Source organism: Amborella trichopoda, chromosome 2, assembly GCF_054954075.1.
Source record: "Amborella trichopoda isolate Santa Cruz 75 chromosome 2, AtrichopodaSantaCruz75HAP2 v2.0, whole genome shotgun sequence".
Classification (NCBI taxonomy): domain Eukaryota; kingdom Viridiplantae; phylum Streptophyta; class Magnoliopsida; order Amborellales; family Amborellaceae; genus Amborella; species Amborella trichopoda.
In genome coordinates this window covers 9686764-9708066 of record NC_142337.1, presented here as the reverse complement: position 1 = coordinate 9708066, position 21303 = coordinate 9686764, and the positions used below count along the sequence as shown (strand labels likewise).

Genomic DNA, 21303 nt, shown 5'->3' with positions numbered 1-21303 from the left:
ACTTGAAAAGAGGCTCGTAGAATCTGGGTTTCATATCTCTGTTGTGTTTAGGGTTTAGAGAGAAAGGAGGAAGAAGGAAGAGAAGAAACTAGGGCGAGAGAAGAAGAAGAAGGAAGAGAAGAAACTAGGGCGAGAGAAGAAGAAGAAGAAGAAGGAAAAGAAGAAACTAGGGCGAGAGAAGAAGAACAAGGAAGAGAAGAACATAAAGCTGGGCTCATAGCCATTACGTTTATAGAAGAAGGAAGAGGTCATCGGCTTCACAAATCTAATGGAAGAGGCCCTAACTGATTTTAAGAGAGAAAAGGAAGATGGGATGCTGACTTGGGATAATTTGAAGAAGATTTTTCTTTCTGATGTTGTTTGAGAGAAAGCCCTAACTATACTGATTTGTGAAGAGGCCCTAATTGATTTTCAGAGAGAGAAAAGGAAGAGGGTTTTTCATTTTCTTGTGGAAACTGCTTGCCCTAACTGATTTTCGGAGAGAGATAAGGAAGAGGGTTTTTCATTTTCTTGGGGAAACTGATTGCTCTAATTGATTTTTAGAGAGAGAAAAGGAAGATGGGACGCTGATTTGGAATACTTTGAAGAGGGTTTTTCTCTCTGATTTGGGATGTTGTTTGAGAGAAAGCCCTACGTATACTACTTTGTGAAGCCCTAACTGATTTTCAGAGATTTGTGAAGCCCTAACTGATTTTCAGAGACAGAAAAGCAGAGCTGAAGGATTAAGTTTGGGGAACTAATCCTATAGGTACAATTGTTTGCTTCTGTAAGTTTGCAGTTTACATTATATTGTTTGGCTTTGAAGAAAACAATGGGGATAAAAGTTTCCATTTTAGGTTTTTTTTTTGAAATAATATTTTTTTTTTCAAAAGCTTGAAAGTAGCAATGGTTGCAATGCACAAAACAGGAAAAAAAAAACGTATCTTTCAAAAAAAATTATAGGTAATAACCATTAGTTTGTGATAGCGATGCATCACAATACAGGAGTGTATCTTCTGCATACTGCAGATGGAAAACAAGCAGTCCATTTACAGAAGATGTAAATCTTGGCAGCCTGCCAGTAGCATAGACCCCATCAACCATGCTGCCAAAAGTCTCAGCTTTGTGAACAGAAATGGGGATAGTTAATCTCTGGGCTTGGTCTCTTGGAACTTTGAATATATCCTTAGGGTGAACTGTTGATAATACCATGAATTGTGCATTTGATAGAAACCCTCACAATCCAATTTTGTCATGTTCTCCCGAACCCCATAGTATTGTCAAGGTATGACTAATGTACCCTATTATGAACCACTAGTGCTCCATCAAGAATATATTGATTTATTAGAAAGGCTTCTTGTGGAGGTGATATAGGTTCACTCAAAACCTCCAAGATCCTTTCACTTTATCTTATAGGCACTGCATAACAAACTGATGCCCTCAGCTTCTTATTTCTCCCACACCATCTTTTTTTGGGCTAGAGCATTATGAATGAGGAATTCCTTGCACTTGCACTTTAATCCTCCCCTATCAAAAAAGGGGGAAAAAATCCCCATGTTTATTTTATTTGAAGGCCTGAATTTTCCTCCTCGATGGATCCTTCTCCATCTTATATTGTATGCAAGCCTTTATATGTGAAAATGGCTTGATTGATTGTTGAGAGTGCATGATAAAAGACAAAACGCTCAATTTTAATGAAATTGTCACATATTTCCTTTTTTCTCAAAGTAGTAGGCCTGTGGGAGGGGATAGAGTTGGAGAAGAAACTTATTGGTCCATGGAACCATCTTGGTTCTCAAGTATATGCCTTACGACTTGTGTCTTATTGCATTTTTTGGGGGCTCTTCTCGAGTGAATAAAAACTTCTTGACCAATTGTACTAGTGTCATCTGATTCTCTCTCATGTTATTCAATGCTAGGATGAGAAAACGTAAACGTTTGCAACCATAAGAGGGAATGTATCATTTGGAGACAAGCTTGATCGAGCTACTACTGTGGCAGTATTCATCAGAAAAAATGCAGTATTTTAGAAAAATAAGCAACTCCCTGTGTTATAGAAGGATGATTTTTCTCAAAGAAAGTGATGTTATGTGAAACATGATACTTTCTCCTAGTGGGCTCATTGCGCTTGTAACCCTTTCATGAAATTGAATAATGAAGAAGTAATAGACTTGATGGATCAAAGTGAGTGTCTCATCAGGAAATGGATTTAAGTTATGCGTGTTGGATTTCTTTGATGCTTATGGGCCGGCATTCCGTCTATGTAACAAATAAAATTTGGTTATTCGAAGGTTTCCTGGTCTCCTTTGTCTATTCTTTGGAATTTTACAAAATGGTTTCATCCTTGAAAGTCTAGCTATGCCCTTTGCCAGAATTATTTATTTGATTTTGAAATGCTAAAATGGGTTTGGCGGGATAATCGATTGTGACCTATATTATTCTGACTGGGGGATCTGGAAACTGTTTTTCTTTCTGTGGATTATGTTCTTTTTATGTTTCTTGTGTTTTTGTTAAGTCCAACAAGATTACAAAGGGCAAACATGACAAATGTTGTAATGGTACAAGAAAATAATTTTAAACTTGGGGTCTTATTGTACTTCTGGCTTTTGAATGCTCAACTGTGAATGAACCCTGGTGTGCTTCATCTTGTGTGGACTATATGTTTTTATGTTTCGTTTTTTTTTTTTAGAGAAACGGTTTACTCTATATGTTTCTGTGGTTGGTTTCTTGTTTTTCAATTTGAAGTTATACATCCATATTTATTGGAAAATATCTGTGACTAGATCGGTATGTTGCCTCATAAGTTGGTTCTCTTGTACTGCTTTCTGTTCGATATCGTTCTTTTTTGTTTGAAATTGAGGAAGATGTTTTTCTATTGCTGGTTCTGTTCTTACTGAGCAGATGATGCATTACATGGATGGCTTTGCTGAAATGATTCCTTCAATGCTGATTGGACTGTCATTTCTGCTTTATACTTGAAAATCATTGTTTGTTTCCTTTCTATTATCTGTTCTGTTACTTTACCCCATGTCTAATTACTTTTTGGTACTGTTTCAACAGTTTGGTTGAGATTGACAGCACCGGCATCAGTGAAGGATGTCTGCAGACGACCTTGAGCACCTACTTCTTGAGGCAGCAGGGAGGACATCCACATCCGGAAGGAAGAAGCCTTCACAAACTCAGCCGAAGAGGAGACATGAGGGTTCCTATTCTGATGACGGAAGCGACCCCAAATACGAAAGTGAGGATGATGACGATTCCGATGGCCCTGGTTACCCGAGCCGAAAGCCCTCAGGATCTCAAGTGCCTCTCAAAAAGAGATTTGAAACTGCTGACAAGGACGACATGAGGGGAAAAGGTGACCGTGATGGTGGCAGTGATGACTCTGACAGTGGGCTTTCGGTGGGCAGCGACCTCTACAAGGATGAGAATGATAGAGAAGAGCTCTCGAGGATGACGGAGCTCGAACGGGAGATGATATTGACTGACAGAGCCGATAGACGAGATAATTTAATGAGGATGAAGAAGGCAGAGCGACAGGGTGACAAGTCTCGGTCTACTGGGAAGGAATTGATGGCTCCCCCACAAGCTCGAGGGCGCTCCTCGGCGAAGTCAGACCGTATGGCAAACAAGGATGCTTTGACTGAACTGCTTGCTAAAATGCAACGGAAGTCAAGGAATAGGAGTGAGAGGCAAGATTTGATGGTTGTGAGGAACAAGGCGGCGGCAGCAGCAAGCCCTGTGAGCGACTCGCCACCGTCAAGTGGGGTGCGCAGCAGCAGTGATGGCCGCGAGGTCTCAGTGGAGCTCGGTGAGAGTGACGAGGACGAAGGACCCACCTCGGGCTCAGAGCACCCAACCTTTGAGGACATCAAGGGCATCACAATCCGAAGGTCTCGGCTTGCCAAGTGGTTCTTAGAGCCCTTCTTCGAGGAGGCGATCGTGGGGTGCTTTGTCCGTGTGGGCATTGGGACGTCGCGGTCAGGTCAGAGCATCTACCGGCTCTGCATGGTGCGAAATGTTGATGCCTCGGACCCTGACCGGCAGTACAAGTTCGAGAACCGCACCACTCACAAGTACCTCAACTGTGTATGGGGAAGTGAGGCCTCGGCGGCAAGGTGGCAGATGGCACGGATCTCTGATTCGGCACCTCTCGAGAAGGAGTTCTTGGAGTGGGTTCGCGAGGTTGAGAGGGGCGGGGGCCGCATGCCCACAAAGCAGGATGTAATTGATAAGGGCGAGGCAATACAAAGGCTAAGCAGCAGTTTCGTGTACTCGGCTGCCACTGTGAAGCAGATGCTGCAAGAGAAGAAATCAGCATCGACAAGGCCCTCAAACATCGCTGCCGAGAAGGACAGGCTGCGCAAAGAGATGGAGCTGGCGGAGAGCCGGCTCGACCATGCTGAAGCTGAGAGGGTCAGGGCAAGGCTCCAAGAGCTCGAGAACCTCTCTCAACAAAGCAAAAAGAAGGATGCGAAGGCAGTGATGCTTGCTGAGATGAATAGGAGGAACAGGGCTGAGAACTTCAAGAATGCGTCAGAGCTCAAGCCTGTTAACACATCTCTCAAGGCAGGGGAGGCAGGGTACGACCCATTTTCGAGGAGGTGGACCAGGTCTCGAAACTACTATGTTTCGAAGCCCGAGGGAGGGGGAGAGGTTGTAAAGGAGGAGGCCGAGACGGCAGCAACGAAGGCGGCATTAGAGGCAGCTGCAGATGCAGGGAAGTTGGTAGATACAAAGGCACCGGTGGATGAGGGGACCGAGTCCCATTCGCTGCATGATTTCGAGCTACCGATATCGCTGGCAGGATTGCAGAGGTTTGGGGGGCCGCAGGGAGCGCAGCTGGCGTTCATGGCGAGGAAGCAGCGCATAGAGGCAACTATTGGGGTGCGTGTTCCCGAGAATGATGGGCGAAGGCATTCGCTGACGCTAAGTGTGAGCGATTACAAGAGGCGTAGGGGCTTGGTGTAGTACAAGGAAGGCTGGGCACAGTGTGATGGGGTTTGTTGGTGATCGGTTTCTTCATATTGAATGTGTGCGAGAACGGGGTCGGTTTGCTTTGAGGGGAAGCGTGGCGCAGTTGTGTGATGATTGTAGTTTACTTATTTGATTTAGTATTTTCGTTTTTCTATGATATCTTGTTTATGCCTTCCATGAAATGGGTGAGTTTGAATTCTGTTATTGTTTTGCAGGATTTATTGCATGCGTATGAGTTGGGGGATATGTGAGAGTACTGAGAGAAAGAGAGATGCCCATCTCTTTTTTATTTTTTTACAACAAATAGAGCCTAGTAACCCCGCCCATAGGTCAGGCCGAGTCCGAGTAACTTGGACAGAGTTAGACAGGTCAAGGGCAAGCATTCTATGCTTTCCTTATTGCATAAACTTCCCTTTATACAACCTTCCTTTCGGAATGGTTTCAATGTAATGTTTATCCACTATTTTATTTTTAATTTTTTTTTTTATAAATTCTTTTGATACCAAATTTTGGGCATCCATCTTTCTATTAAATTCGCAGTAGTAAAAATATAAAAACAATATTTTCAATAAAATAAATGATTAAAATACCCTTGAAATTTTTAAGAGGTATTTTGGTTATAAATTATCGTTAACATACTTATATTTTAGTAAAATTAAAAAAAAAAAAAAAACCCTATTTTTCAAAACTTCATTTACATCATTTCTCACAATTTTCAGTTTTTTTTGGATCAAAATAACATTCACAGTAGTCTTTTTATCTTTAAAAATATTACGGTAATTTAAATATCGTAATAAGTTGAAGGAGTATTACAGTAATTAAAATACCGTAATACTTTAAAGTAGTATTACGGTAATTTAATTACCGTAACAACATTACGATAATTTAATTACTGTAAGTATTACAGTAATTAAAATACCTTAATACCTTAAAGTAGTATGACGGAAATTTAATTATAGTAATATTACTGTGAGTATTACAGTAATTAAAATACCTTAATACCTTAAAGTAGTATGACGGAAATTTAATTATAGTAATATTGCGCACGCCTCAGTAAAAGAACACAAGATTTTATACTCTCTCGGGAGTCTACTATTTATTTACTCCCTCGACGAAATCCATGCTAGCTGTATTTTTCAAATCTCAAATTTTTAAGATATAATCTTTACTACAATAATTTCAGCAAAAGAAATTTTCCAAGTAAATTCTTCTGTATATTAGAAAAACCTAACACTTCAAGATTGAATAGAAACTATCCAATTTTGAAAGAGTTAGATTTAAGTGACACAAAACTCACAATTCAATTCTTTCAAAAATAATTTAGTAATTTTTATGTAGTTCTCGAAATTTTAGAACAAAAACATTCTTAAATAGGTGTTTTTTGAGCGAGGGAGTAGATCTACATCGCGCTCTATGGGAATATGGAGTTTTTGAAAAATACAGCCCCGAAGAAGACTACCTCAAGGGAGGAGAGAGGTAGTCTTGATATTAACTTCGATTTGAAGCTTTTCAACCAATAGGGGTTTGGAATTGACTGGCAAAGTATTACGGTAATAAGAATACCGTAAAGACTTCCCCATACATTATGGTAATTAAATTACCGTAATAATAATTCAAACTATTACTGTAATACTCTTTGAATTTTTTACGGTGTTTTAATTACAGTAAAGCTTAAAATGTATTACGGTGAAAAGACTACTGTGAAGGTCATTTTAGTCTAAAAAAAGTTGAAATTTGTAAGAAATGGTGTTGGTGAGGTTTTGAAACGTTAGGGTTTGTTTTTTCGAATTTACTAAAATAAAGGTATATTAGCGATAATTTCCCTATATTTTATCAAAATTTTTGTTTAAATATATTTTTTTTGGTGCGCTCTGTTGAGATGATGTTACATTCCAAATTTCATATTCATATAATTTGTAGAAAAAACTAAAAATAAAATACTCTAAGACGTCATATCTTAAATCAAATGGTCAGTGGCTCACTTGATCTAAAATTAGACGGCTGGATGGGGGGAAGTTTATATATCTTCTCTCTACAAATATCCCTAATCACAAATTGATTTTTTCAAAATCTATTTTTTCACTGCTTTTATAACCCCATCTATATAGGTTTTGCTTAATGGGAAAGATTTCTAAATTTCCCCTATTGTAAAGATATTCTACACTTTCCCCAATCCACTCGTCCAATTTAGATCAAATAAATTATTGAGCTTTTTATTTTTAGTTTTTATTCTACAAATTATATGAATATACGATTTGGTATGCGCCACCATCTCAATAGGATGCACCTAAAATAAAATGACCAAAATATCCCTAAAAATTTCAGAAGTATTTTGGTCCCTTTTATTTTATCTAGAATATTTTTTTTATATTTTTTACAAGTGTGAGTTTAAGAGAGGAGTGGACATCCAAAATTTGGTGTAAAAATGTTTTGTAGAAAAAGACTTAAAAATAAAACAATGTAGAAACGTGACATTGTAATTGGATCGATCTCAACAGCTCATTCAGAGCATAGATAATGGGAAGTATATAACTTGAATATATTAGGGGAAGTATAGAAAGCTTCTTTTTGTAAGGGGGTATTTTGGTGAGATTGTTCCAGCTAGGGTAATATATTCATCTAGCTATCCCTTCAAATAATTTTTTTCAACGGCTGATGAGCTCTGTCGGGTTACTCCAACTCGGCCATTTTAGGAGATGAGTACCGGAGTACAATTTGGGCATATTAAAAAATTGAAAATATAAAAATTATATAAATTTGTGGGATCAATGCATAAAATTATACATGGTTTCTATGAGTCACAGACTCACATGTAGTAATTCGGGCCCCTTAATTATTTTTGAAATAGAATTTAGTCCTTATTTTTAAGGAATATATAATCTTTAACATGTAGATTATTAATCTGTAAAAATAAATGAATTTTAAAAACTAAAAATGATATTTTTTTGGAAGAAATATTTAAACCGTTGATTTTACTTTTTCTTTGGAGGACTATTATTTATGGAGTAGATCCACTTTCTTTGGTGGATGCAGTAGATCTCCGAGCCCGCATAGTAAAAGGTGTGGGCTTGGACGCACCAAACAATTCTCCTTTAGATATTGTTTACAATATGAGCATTTCTTGTTCTATTTTGTATTTTCTGTTTTTATTTTTATGAAATGGTTCTAAATCTGTATTTTATATATTTTTTGCTTATTTGGATAGTTTAGTTTTTTTTTTGCTTTTAAAAACTTTATTTTTATGTTTTAACAATATTTTTTATGTTTTAAGTTCTTGGGGCTCTTTGGGCTTGTGCATTACCTGGCTGAATCAAGCTTTGACTCAGCCAATCGAGTTGCTCGGCTCGGGCCAAGGCCAAGATCGAGGCCAGAACCAAGTTTAAAACATTGTTCCTAAATACAGAGGGGGCTATTTTTGGGCCAAGCCCCTTCCAATCTGACTTGGCATGGATAGGGAAAATGGGGATGTTAGACATAATTAAGCAAACCTATGAAAAATATGATTGTTAATGGGTAGCGGGGCTTTAGGATGACAAAAAAACTGCAAAATATGAAGGCCAAGATCATCTCTTGGAAAAAAGATACTCTGGTGAAATCCCAGAGCTTATAGTAGCATAATTTGCAAATAGATGATATCGATAAGTTAGAACAAGGAAATCTTTGTAATGATGAATCGGATATAACAAGGAAAATTAATCTAAGGTTCAGTTAGATGAGTGGTAAATAAAAGAAGAACTCTTTTGATTCAATAGATCGAGATCCAAGTGGGTCAGAGAGCTTGAGAGTAATACTAAATATTTTCATATGCTTACTAATTCTAGAAGAAGAAAAATAGCTTTCAAGGCATGCAGATTGCAAGGGTCTCAGAAATTAACTCCACAGAAGGACATAGTGTGCTATCATAGAAGAAATTAAGACATCGGCCATCTCTCTTTGAAAAGACAAGGCTCCTGGTCCATATGGTTTCAAACACTTGCCTTTTCCCACACCTATTAGAATACATTTGAAGAAGACATGCTCTTGATTGTTGAATACTTCTTTCGTAGAGGGACTATCAATAAAGCCATTGACTCTAGCCTTGGTTCATAAGAAACAGTCCATGCAATCACTGAACAATGTTAGACCAATTATCCTCCTAACCAGCCTTTCTAAAATCATTATGAAAGCTTTGGCTAATAGATGAGAGAGGTGCTGACAAGTCTTGTCTTAGATCCTCAGTTGGGGTTTGTGAAGGACTGACAAATCATGGGTATCTTGATTGCCCAAGGGGCCATCCACTCCAAATGTACATCAGGAGAGGTATTTTGAAAAGGCTTATAAAATGTACATCAGGAAAGGTATTTTGAAAAGGCTTATGACAGAGTTGAGTCGGAGTATTTACTGCAATATAAAAAATTGATAGGTTTTAAAGAAAGATGGAGAAAATGGATCTCGAGTTTCCTCTCCTCCACTCACTAGTTAATACTTTTTGAAGACAGATTTGTTGGCATTTTCAAAGGTGTGAGAGGAATAAGACGAGGAGACACTCTACCCCCCTTTTCTTTTCACCCTAGTAGCTGAATCTTTCAGCCTAATGATAGGTCTGTGAACTCTCATGGTCTCTCTAGAGGGTTCCCTACTTCGGCCAAAGGCCCAGTCATCTCACATCTTAATTATGATAATGATATTCTATTGTTTCTCAATGCCGAAATGGCCCAGGTGAAATGTCTTTAGCCTTTTTCTTCATAGTTATGAATTAATCTCAGGCCAAAAGATTAATGTGAGGTGGACCAAACTTATAGGGTAATTGGCTATCAGAAGGTGTCCATTCCTATGCAAACTATTTTGGCTATGATATCGACTCTCGGCATGCCAAATACTTGGGAATGCTGTTGTTGGAGGGTAGGTCGACTCGAGACATCTGGGACCCAGTTAATGAGAGATTCTAACATAAGTTGGACTCCTGGAAAGGATCGTACTCCTAAAGGCAACTTTATCTAATTTTCCTATGTACTATTTTCCTTTGCTAAGGCCCCCACTATTGTCATAAACAGATTTGAAAGGATGATGAAGAATTTTCTTGTTAGTAGTTCAAGGGATAAAAAAAAAAAAAAAATTGCTTCGTTTCCTGACACTCTGTGTGCATCCAAAAGAAGCTAGGGGGTTTGGGGATAAAGGATGAAACTTGAAACATATAAATGAAGCGTTTCTAACCAAGTGGTGGAGGTGGGTGGCTACTAAGTCAACGCTTTGGAAGTTAGTTTTGCTAAACAAGTATAGGCTGGACAAGAAAAGGATTCTCATTAAAAAACTTTAGCATATTGTGAATGGAGAAATACTAAATCTCACACACCCCTATTTCCTAGAAACAACAAAGTTTTGGATGGGGATGGGGCAAGGACCAAATTCTAGCTATCCAAATGGGTAGGTGATGTGCCTCTTAAAGTCCAATTCCCCAATTATATAGCAAGGTGGCTAGGCCTAGTGAGAAAAATATGGTGAATGTAAGAGGGTCAGTAACTACTTGGAACATAAGTCTTAGAGTTAGAAGAGTAGATGATACTATAGGGGATCAATGTGTATCATTTCTAAAGTTGATGAGAGGTTTCTTCTGCTACCCTTTCAGACTTGAGAATGTCATTTGCGAGTTAAGCCCTAATGGGATCTTCTCGGTACGATCGCTATATAATAAATTACAAGCAGATAGATACAACCAGCCCAAACACACAACAAATAAGGCATGGTCATTGCCGACACCCCATAGAACCAATGCTTTCGTCTGGCTCGCCACTCGAAACAGGGCATTGACCATTGATTAGTTAAGAAGAAGAGGGTTGATCCTAACCAACTGTTGTCCTCTATGTGAAGCTGATGAAGAGACTCATATTTGGGTCCTTGTGGGAATTGCACAACAAATGAGGTAGAATTTTAGGCTCTAAAATAGGGGGTACAATGCCTAAGACCAGATCAGATGAACTTCATATTGGACGGTGCTCAGTTAATGTCATTACTTGATGCACAAGCCCATAGGAAACTCCTAGGCAAATTTTTTGGCCAAAATTCTTCTCATTATGTCTACATATAGGTTCAGCTTGACCATATAAACAGAGAAATAAACCATATCGCCTACGCTTTGCCCAAACCGGGCATGCACAGGCTTGATCTTTTTGTATGCAACTTCGAGCCTGATGTTCCCTCCCTTTCCCTTTGAGTCGAGGATAGGAGGTCTCTTACCAAGGGAGTGAGTGGGGGTATCCCTTGGTAGTCCTCTTCCCTCTATCACTAGGCCCTCTTCTTTGGGTCCTTTCTTCTCTATAGTTGCCTCTTTTTTTTAAAAAACTTCTCTTCCCTTTTCTTCTGATTCTATGGTACTTGTTTCATTGTAAAACCCATTTAATAAAATTTCTCAGTTAACTTCACCAAAAAAAAAAAAAAAAAAAGATTATTTTCTTTCCTCAAATGAACAGCCAATGTTCACTCCATTTTCTCTTTTCTAAAAAAAAAAACTACTTCGCAGCTTCTTTTCAAAATTCTTTTTCGCAGGGTGTACCTAAGGATGCCGGAAAATTGTGGGGCAACACAAATATATCTATGGCCCTCAAAATGGGGGATGGCAGATGCTATACCAATCCGCCCTTGGGTGGAGCACATGTTTTCCCTTAAACAGCCATTCCAACACAAAGCTGCACTGTCCCAAACTCCCAATTTGAGAATGGCATTTGAGCATATAGACAAAGGAATTGGAACACAATCTGATTGTGCTTCTAAATATTATATTAGAAGTTGCAAGAGACTGATCTCATATGGATTCTTGTTATGCTTCTTACACATTTTATGACACTTTAATGGATGTGATGTAAAATCATCTTGCTGTTCATATAAATCAAGAATATATAATCATGAAAAATGGATCATCTTTCGAAAGTAGCTTTTATGTATGGAGTTGCATGACTAAACAGGCACTTAGGTAACTTAAGGGAGATGCAACTTCGAAAAAATGGAGCCCACCTTCCAACCTCCAAGAGTAGATTTCCGATTCAGAGAGAAAGAGCACTGAAAAAGAGAGAGAGTGTGTTTTCTTCATACTCGGATGGGACTGGCAATGGTCCCGGTGGCCTGGTCTGGCACTAAAAAAGTACAGCCTGGGCCCCAAACTGTGGCCCGAGGCCGGCTAGGGCCAGTAATGGCCTGGCTTCAGACTTGGCTCGGCCAGGCTAGAGAATTTAATATGAAGTTGTTTGTGGAAGGTGATTTAATGAACATAGTAAGATGGATTAAAAAGGAGATGGAGATTCTTTAGTGGACTGATGAGTGAGTTGTTAGATTGCTGTGCTGATATGGATTGCTCATTTGTTCATCTATACAAAAGAGAGAAATTCAGAAGCATATGCACTTGCAAATATTTTTAATCTACTGTTTTTGTTGGATTAACTACTCTGTACAATGGGTTTTTTTTTTTTTTTTTAATGGTGTATTGGCCAATTAGCATTTGTAATTGCTTTAATTTGACATTGAATCAATAAAATGTTACTTTCTATTAAAAAAAGAAAAGAGTGAGAGCGAGAGAGGAATATGCATTCTTAATTAAGAGAGAGATGTTTTCTTGCTTAAAGGTGGGGCATGGATCAAATCAAAGTATTATCATTGGTAGGGTTGGGTGGCAACAGTCTTCCCACTTATCCAATCAATAGACGTCATGGTGGCGTACCCAACAATAAAAAATGGCCAACTCGTCTCCAACTAAGTCCTTATGCATTTTTAATAATTCTTTCAAGTGCACGTCTCTACCAAACTACCCAACCCTCTAGTACAAAAGCAGATCTTGCTTTTACTACTCTCTCCACCAAATTATTTTTAATTTAATTATTCATTCCCAAAAAGAGAACACATCAAGAACATATATTCTATAATTAGGTGGTGATATCATGGGTTTGATGCAGTAAATAGGTGGTGATATCATGGGTTCGATATACTAAATATATATATATATATATATATATATATATATATATATATATATTAAGTATACAATAATTTATTTTCGGCTTCCCGATAGTTTCAATGCATATCATGAATTTTTACCATCTTGTCCATTAGTAAAAAAAAAAAAATTTGATAATTTAGTGGAAAATACGTGCCCTTACTCATTTTTTAAATGATTAGGTTTTCAAAGCTGCCAGTGGCATTGCAGAGCATGATGTGCGAATAAGGCATGAGGGTGTCCCCTAGTACTTCAAAGTATTCAATACAATAGATACCCTAAATAAAATGAAGAAAACTGATTTGATACAAATCTGGTTGTCTATACAATTACAAACTACCAATTCAATTCGGTCCAAGGTAGTGAGGAGCCTCATCGGGTAGTTTTTAACAATACAACGACCTTTATATCAAGTGTCTTATTATATAAACAATCACATTTATTGAAATGTAATTGCAGCATTGATCATTATCATTGATCGTTACATTAATGTTTTCTTCAATTTTGGTCCATGAAGGTACAGCTCAACAAGCCAGAAAGGCTTTTTTGATATTGGAAAACCGTCTAATTGATCATCTCGATTGTCTATTTTAAAGTCCCAAAAATAGTATATCTTGAACACATTAACTGGATTGTCTATTTTCAAAATTTTCATTCACTTATAAATTTGCTTGAGATGAGCCATTTTTTAAATTTAAAATTTTATATATATTGGTTTTGCATTGACTACCCGTAACCAAGTAGCTTATATTTTGGCAACAAACAAATTTATTTATTTATTTATTTTGAAGGAAAGTAGGTCCAACAAACAAACAGTCATTTGCATTGCTTTGCTTTGTCTCTGTCCCCACCCCACTCATGAAGTGCAACTTTTCGTTAGAGCCAAGTCCCAAAATCTTTTTCATAGTTGTCATTTTGATTGTAAAAATCTTTCTCCTTTTTCCTTATAAAATCTCTCTCTCTCTCTCTCTCTCTCTCTCAATTATAACAGAGGTCTCTCAGTACTCTCTCATGTGAAATATCTTTCCCCCTTTATTGCCGATCTCTCTCTCGACCTATTGATGACCTATTGAATTGATTTATAAACTGGCAAGAGGCAGGGAGATGTTTTTCTATTTTTATAATTACAATCTCAAGATAACAATGCACAATGTCTACTCATAAGTTCGAACAGAGATAAAGTATTTATTAAAGAGAATTTTTTTTTCAATTATATTTTGTTTTACATTTTTTAAATTAAATTAGCAATAAAAGTATTTATTGTAGAAAAGAGATAAAGATTCAATTGGATTAGGAGGTTTGAAAATGCATAGCAGATATTGGCATTGGACCAAGTTCTTCAACAAGATGTTGTGAACAAAAAAAAATGTCAAACGAATAGAAGAAAAATATTGTGGTACCTATTTACAAGGACAAAAGATACGTACATAATTGTGCAAACTATCGAGGGATCAAACTTATGAATTACCATGAAGTTGTAGGATAGAGTGGTTGAGCAACGACTAAATCATAAAACAAACATATCATAAAATGAATTCAGTTTCATGCCAGGTCAACAATTGAAGTTATTTTCCTACTTAGACAACTGATTAAGAAGTTTAGGGCGAAGGAAAATGATCTCCACACGGTATTTATTGATCTAGAGAAAGTTCATGATATAATATCTCAAAATTTAATTTGATGGGTATTGGAAAGAAATGAGTTTTCAGATATTATATTGACTTAGTGGGAGATATGTATAAGGGTTTGCTCAGAGAAAGGTGTGTGTTTTATGACAATAAGTCTATCTCAGGGGTCAGCATTGAGCTCATACCTCTTTGTCTTAGCTATTGATGTCGTAACTATGCACATTTAAGGTAAGGTACTGTGGTGTATGTTATTTGCAGACAATATAATTTTGATTGATGAGACCCAAATGACATCAATACAAAGTTAGAACTTGGAGGGCGTCTCTAGAATCTAAAGGTTTTTTAAATTTAGCCGGACTAAGATAGAGTATATGGAGTGCAAGTTTAATAATAATATGAGTACAGACAAGGAAGTCATTAAGAGTGACGACCAAGAAATACAAAAAAGAGCACACTTTCGATATCTTGGGTTGATTGTCCAAGAAAATAGCAAAATTAATGAAGATGTCACAGATGGAATTACAACTGGTAAGCGAGATGGAGATGTGCAACATGAGTTTTATGTAATAGTCGTATGGCAATAAAGCTAAATAAAAAGTTATATAGAACAGTTGTGAGACCAGCTTTGCTTTATGGGGAAAAATGTTAGGCGGTCAAGAAACAATATATTCATAGATGAGTGTACCAGAGATGAAGATGTTGAGATGGATGAATCACAAAACAAGGAAAAGATTTTAAATTGAATACATTTGGGAGAACTTAGGTGTAGCTCTAATTGGCAATAAGATAAGAGAAAGTAGACTTAAGTAGGCTAAGCATGTGCAGCGCAGATGAGTACAACACCTGTTAGGAGGTGCAAGTTGGTTAGAGTGGAAGGCTCAAAAACGCTACGAGGTAAGCCCAAAAGGACATCATTGGAATTAACGAAAAAATATATGGGGACTTATGGCCTCACTGAGTGTATGGCCTTTGATAAAGCAAAATAGATAATGATGATTCGTGTTGCTGATCGTGATGATGATAATGATACCCTGAACTCTCATTTTACAAAACCCCCTCAGTCAATACGTCACTTTAATTGAGTGCATGTGTCCTTTTATAGGGTTGCACATTAATTGAATCCCCATGTCTTTACTGTTAATTATGGCTTGATATATGGAAATGTATACAGTAAGATTATTTACTTTTGATATAAGGAAGTCACAATCATTATCGACAGTTAGGTATGAATTTGGGTTGCATGGTCTAAAACATAAATTTTCATACACTTTAAACTCTGCTATGGCCGGTTCCAAGCCAGTCATGTCAGTCTCAAACCTAGAGAAAGGAGGAGGGCTGTGTTAGATTAGCAATCAACATAAAACTTTTGCTACATCTATGTCATGAATCTTGAAGCAATGTTATATGCTTATGGTATGGTGTTTGGCCATTGATAACGCAGAATGGTAGAACAAGATTCATGTAGTTAACCTCAAATAGTTGGGATAAGGCTCAGATGAAGGTTATGATAATGATGATGATGACAATGATAATGTGATACACTTTAAGTTGTTTGATTTCACATTGATGGCTAAAGATAACTGTGACATCATTGTATCAAAAATGAATTCTTTTATAACATACGATCCCTTAACATATATAGAACAAAAGTCCGTTTTAATTTACAACTAGTATCTAGTACTCTATGAAACCACGTCATTTAAAGGTAGTGTTCTAAAACCTGGATCTTGTGTGGATCTTATGGCATGGATCAGGGCAGGATTACCATGTTTATTTTTAATGCCAATCAATTCATACAAAATTTCAATAAAATTTTAAAATAAAAAAAGAAAAAATAAAATAAGTTGGAACTAGGCAACTTAACTAATCTGGATTTTGCCCTATTCTTTAACAAACTCGCTTAGTTCTCTAACAAAACCATTGAGAACCTATAAATTGGATTGATGCCCTATTTCGTAAGGAAACCGGTTTGATCTTCACTAATTTTCAATCCAAATCAGTGATTCCCAATCCACATTAGAGTAACTAGTTCAGGATTGAATAGTCTCTATAATGGTTACTTGGACAAATTATTTCTCCCTAATGATCTCGTTGAAATTGTGCTGAACTCAAGCGCACTTGATGTACATGCTTGGCACTAAAAAACAGTTAACACTAGTTCTTCTTAGTTTTAGGTGGGCAAACTCTGTCGTTAAATAAATATCTAATGTTAAATGAAGCAAAGGTCAACAATCACTGGTTCCATATTAAGAAAGATCACTCATCATGTTCATGATTTAGCATATGCGAAGGCAGATTTCCATATATCGGAAAAGGCAATAATTGAAAACTTACAAATCCATTGGCACCAATGGAACACCAAAACCTCTATCACAGTTGCTTGGTCTTTCCCTTATACCCAACACTTCAAGCTCAATGTTGATGGGCCTTTTTTCCAAAACTCTGGTATGGCAAGTGGTGGTGGGGGGTCATCAGGGACAACAATGGTGCATTTGTTGTTGTTTTTGCTACCCCCTTGGCATGATATCTAATAATTATGCAGAGTTCTTTGTTTTGAATGTGGGCATTGACCTGGCCGTTGAACTTGATTGTTTCCACTCCAAATTGAAAGCGATTTGTCATTGCTTGTAAATGTTATTCAAGGGTGTTGTAGAGCTCCATGGGCACTCCACACGGTAGCAACCAATTGTTCGACACAAACTTTCAAATCATTGGTTGAACATTTATCACATTTATCTTGAAGCCAACATGGTAACATATACACTTGCCACGAAGGGAATATCTCTTTTTGACGTTACAATTTGGCGTTTTAAACTGCTAGATTTTATTTTTTATTTAATGATTTTACATAATTGCCCTACAATAGAGTTGTTAAAATATGATTTGCATTTTATCCATCTTTATTTAATAAAAAACAGGTAGGGAGCCTTCTCATCCACAGACTTACTTAGGAAAAAAAAAAAATCGTTAGTTCCTATCCAAACTTTTTGATATGAAAATGTGATAATTATCCTATGAGCATCTCAAAAGCTTGGATAGGAATCAATCAAATGTCGATCTTTCCTTGCATCAACGTCGGTGCGCATGCCATGGAAAGCACTTATAAAAGGCACTCAGTTGTCGATCTTTCATTGTATCAACATTGGCACGGTTACGGAAAGTGCTCATATAAGGCTTTAAGGTGTGATTAAAAGTAAAGCTTAACTTGGCCCCAAGATGCAGTTTTGATATTGAAAAATTCTCAAATGGATCATCTTTGTGAAATTGTGCGTATTTTCTTTTCTTTATTTTGTATAGAGTGATATTTCCAAGATCATATATGGTGTATTAGGATATTTTTTTCTTTTTTGTATATCACACAAGCTGTATGATGTAACTATCTCCGTATACATATATGAGATTTTCCCCCACAAGTTGAATACAGAAAAACACAAAGATTTCTCACAATCTCAACCTCAAAAATTGCGAGTTTAACAAAAAATAAATATCAAGTTTAAAAAATAATGTATTTCGAGTATTCATAGATCAATCAGATCTCCACGACTGCATTTCCAGTGAACAATTCACATTTGGCCCAGCCCTGGCCTTAATAGGGCACCTGCCATGAACAAAAGAGGTGTTTTTTACACCTCTATCGACCAATCAAAAGGTGAGAATGGACCAAAGCGTCCCCACAATTAATATTTTTTTAAAAAAAATCATTTTACTCAAAAGATTCGATGTTCTCGTGGAAGCATATTGTATGTTTACTCCCTTACAGTAATCTCATTAAGCAATGATTTTTAGGACCCCAAAATTTTGGAACACGTAATCTTTCACCCGGCCACCAACTTAAAAAATAAAAAAAGAAATTCAATTCCACTCTGTCTATATGTGAACTTCAAAAAATAACTCGAAAAAATAATGCCTAAAATTGATGTAGTTGTTCCATTTTTGGACAACCCAGATGCAAGCGTTTAGGAACTTACAATACAAATATTTTGTTTTTTTGGGAAAAAATAATTGGTGATTTTTAAGTAGAGGTCAAAGTTTCATATCCAAAGAATCCTCCTAGCTGGCTCTTTTAGCCTAGGGAGTAAAGATACAGTATGTATACTCCCACGAGAATATATAATAATTCCTTAAAAGAAAGTGGTTTGAGAGAGCTGGTGCCCACTATCAAAATAAGCCTCACCTCATGAGTCATCAGCGTTGGAAAAATTTCTCATCCATCATTTGAACATGGTCGTAAAAAAATATTAGGATTTTAAACTCTAAAAATATTATAACTTGTAATAAATTATCTCAACCGTCTATTTTGCTCTAAAAATAAGTGTTCCTCGATCCACAAGATCTGTAAAACTTTTTATTGTCGATGTTAAAATTTTATTTTAGAGATTTTTCTTGCCCAAAGTGATTTTCAAAGGAGGAATTGATGTGAGGATTTATTTTGTTTTCATATAACCTAGGCCTTATAGAAACTTCATCCGGAAAATGGTTCGAGAAAGTCTTATTGGACGCGATCAAATACGACCAGGTCACAAATGCTTCATCACAACGGCAGTTTGTCAAACGTTTGGTCAAAAGGTTTTTTTAATAAAAGAAAAGAAAAAAGATTACCCTTTTTATTCTTAATAATTACATGCGCGTCCACAATGAGGAAGCTCTTTAGAATTCACGATGGCAATTTTTTTTTTTTTTTAGGGGCGGGAGTTTGTGTTTTGGTGAGATGGTTTGCCCAATTTATTTTCCAATAAAAGAAGAGAAAATATAAACATTTGAAAAATATACAATTATTAAAAATGTAAATGTGAATATTTTCATTGGGGATTTATATTATGAGACTATTTATTTTTTATGTAAAGAGGTCATAACCATTTTTAACTATTAGATGTGAAATCAAATAGATAGAAATGTGTCGCAATGTGTAAAAAAATACATTTTACATTTTGTGCCCAAATAATAATATATCATCAACTACTTGATTTCAAATCTAATGCTATAATTGTGATTTTTTTGTATCAAAAATAAATAGTTTCATTAGGTAAAAAGACGGGCTTAATTGGTTAGTACTTGACAATTTGCAACGTTACGTCCAAGGCTCAATTTTTATCAAAGATAAGAGGCCTTTTCCCACTAACTCACGCAAAAATAAAAAAATAAAAATAAAAATCTCATTCTATACATTTCCTTCTAATTGTATGAAAATAAAAGGTATATTTGTTCATGGTCCAAAATACTAAATTCTAAAAGGGAAGGTCTCCCGTCCACATCATGTGGTTGGTGAAAGGGTGCACACCCTTCAAATAGTTCCGATTGAATAAAGCTATATCCATTGGCAAAATATAATTTAATTTTTAATTTAATTTAAGAATTATATTATTTAAAATTTAGGATGTAGATTTATTTTATAAGGGGTGCCGTTTGTATAGAGCCTCGGCTCTAAACAATCAAATTAGAGCCTACCTTTAAGTAGTATCGAGAAATGTGGTTTCCTAATTGAAAATATCTGTGATATCTTTAAAATATATTTTGATTTTTATTTATAAAGTTTAAAGCTTCAAAAATAGTGTAGATCGACATATCTATGAAAACTTGAAAATCTTGAAAATTGACTATAAAAAAATGTATTACAAAATAAATTATTTCCATAACTTCAAATCAATTTTTTTCTCATGTACATGTATCTTGATATCGAGATGATCAATTTGAGGATTTTTGGGCATCAAAACAATCTGGTCTAGTAAAATTTTTGAGGTAGGTTCAAATGTGATTATTTAGAACCTCGGTTTTATATAAACTTTTTTTTTTTTATAAGACACATCAAACAAAAATAATAAAACAAAAATTAACTACAATGCCTTTAAAAATTTGAAAGGTTCTAATGTCCATATCACGTGGATGCTATACCATTCCTTTAAAAATCTTGGCACGTGAACCTATGTTCCCATTTAAATTGTTAACTTACGTCCTCAGGGCTCGAGGAGTCCATTAGTTTCAAGGTCTCGTCTTCTACGATGGCCATCATCCCTTTAGAGGCAGCTCCCTCCATCGCGGCGAATGGTCGGATTTCGGTTTCGGCCAAATTTGGTGAACTGGTAGGCAAATTTTAAAAAATATAAAATTCTAAAAAATAAAAGATTTTGCTTGTAATGTATTTTTAATGTTTTCGTCAATTTGAGAAAGATTGAAAATTATTTTGACCTTTAATACTTATTATTATATTTTTTAATTTTTTGGAAAATTTGAAAAATATCCCTAGACACCAATCGATAATTTAAAATCTATTTTTCATTAATTTTTAACTTCATTTGAATGTACTTTATTTAAGCATGCTTTAAATATATTTTTTATATTTTATTAATTTTTTTTTTGTATTTTTAATATTATTTTATTCAACTTTTTCGTATTTTTTAATATTTTTTTACTAATTGATAGGTTAGGCCGGTCGAACCACCCGATTTACCAGTTAGGCTGGTTGAACTGCTTCCGGCCCTTTGTGCGATTAATAGTTTCAGTTGGATTTTTCCTAGATATTAGTGATACGACGTAAGGTTTGTTACTTTACCCGAAAAGCGGAGCTTCGGCATGTGTTATCTTTGTTGAAGCATGCTAAAAGAAATACAGTTTTGACATTGGAAAACTCCTATCATGGGCCGAAAATCTATTTTCACCCCTGGTTATAAATTTTGAAGCTTAAAAAATGGTGTAGATTTAGTCGATATATGGATACTTGAAAATAGACAATGTGGATAATCTAAAATCCTTTTTTTTCAAATT

At 36.0% G+C, this 21303-nt stretch overlaps 1 protein-coding gene across 1 annotated transcript; it reads left to right on the top strand.

The window, feature by feature from the left end:
* On the top strand, positions 1 to 5160 carry VIP5 (plus-3 domain-containing protein). Its single transcript, XM_006853505.4, has 2 exons — positions 1 to 748; positions 3040 to 5160. Exon 2 carries the CDS (start codon positions 3076 to 3078, stop codon positions 4948 to 4950), a length of 1875 nt encoding a protein of 624 aa, XP_006853567.1. The 5' UTR covers positions 1 to 748; positions 3040 to 3075; the 3' UTR covers positions 4951 to 5160.
* Positions 5161 to 21303: the final 16143 nt, after the last annotated feature.

Excerpts from the sequence above, each read along its gene's own strand:
- VIP5 (XM_006853505.4), top strand. The coding sequence starts at position 3,076 with ATGTCTGCAGACGACCTTGAGCACCTACTTCTTGAGGCAGCAGGGAGG.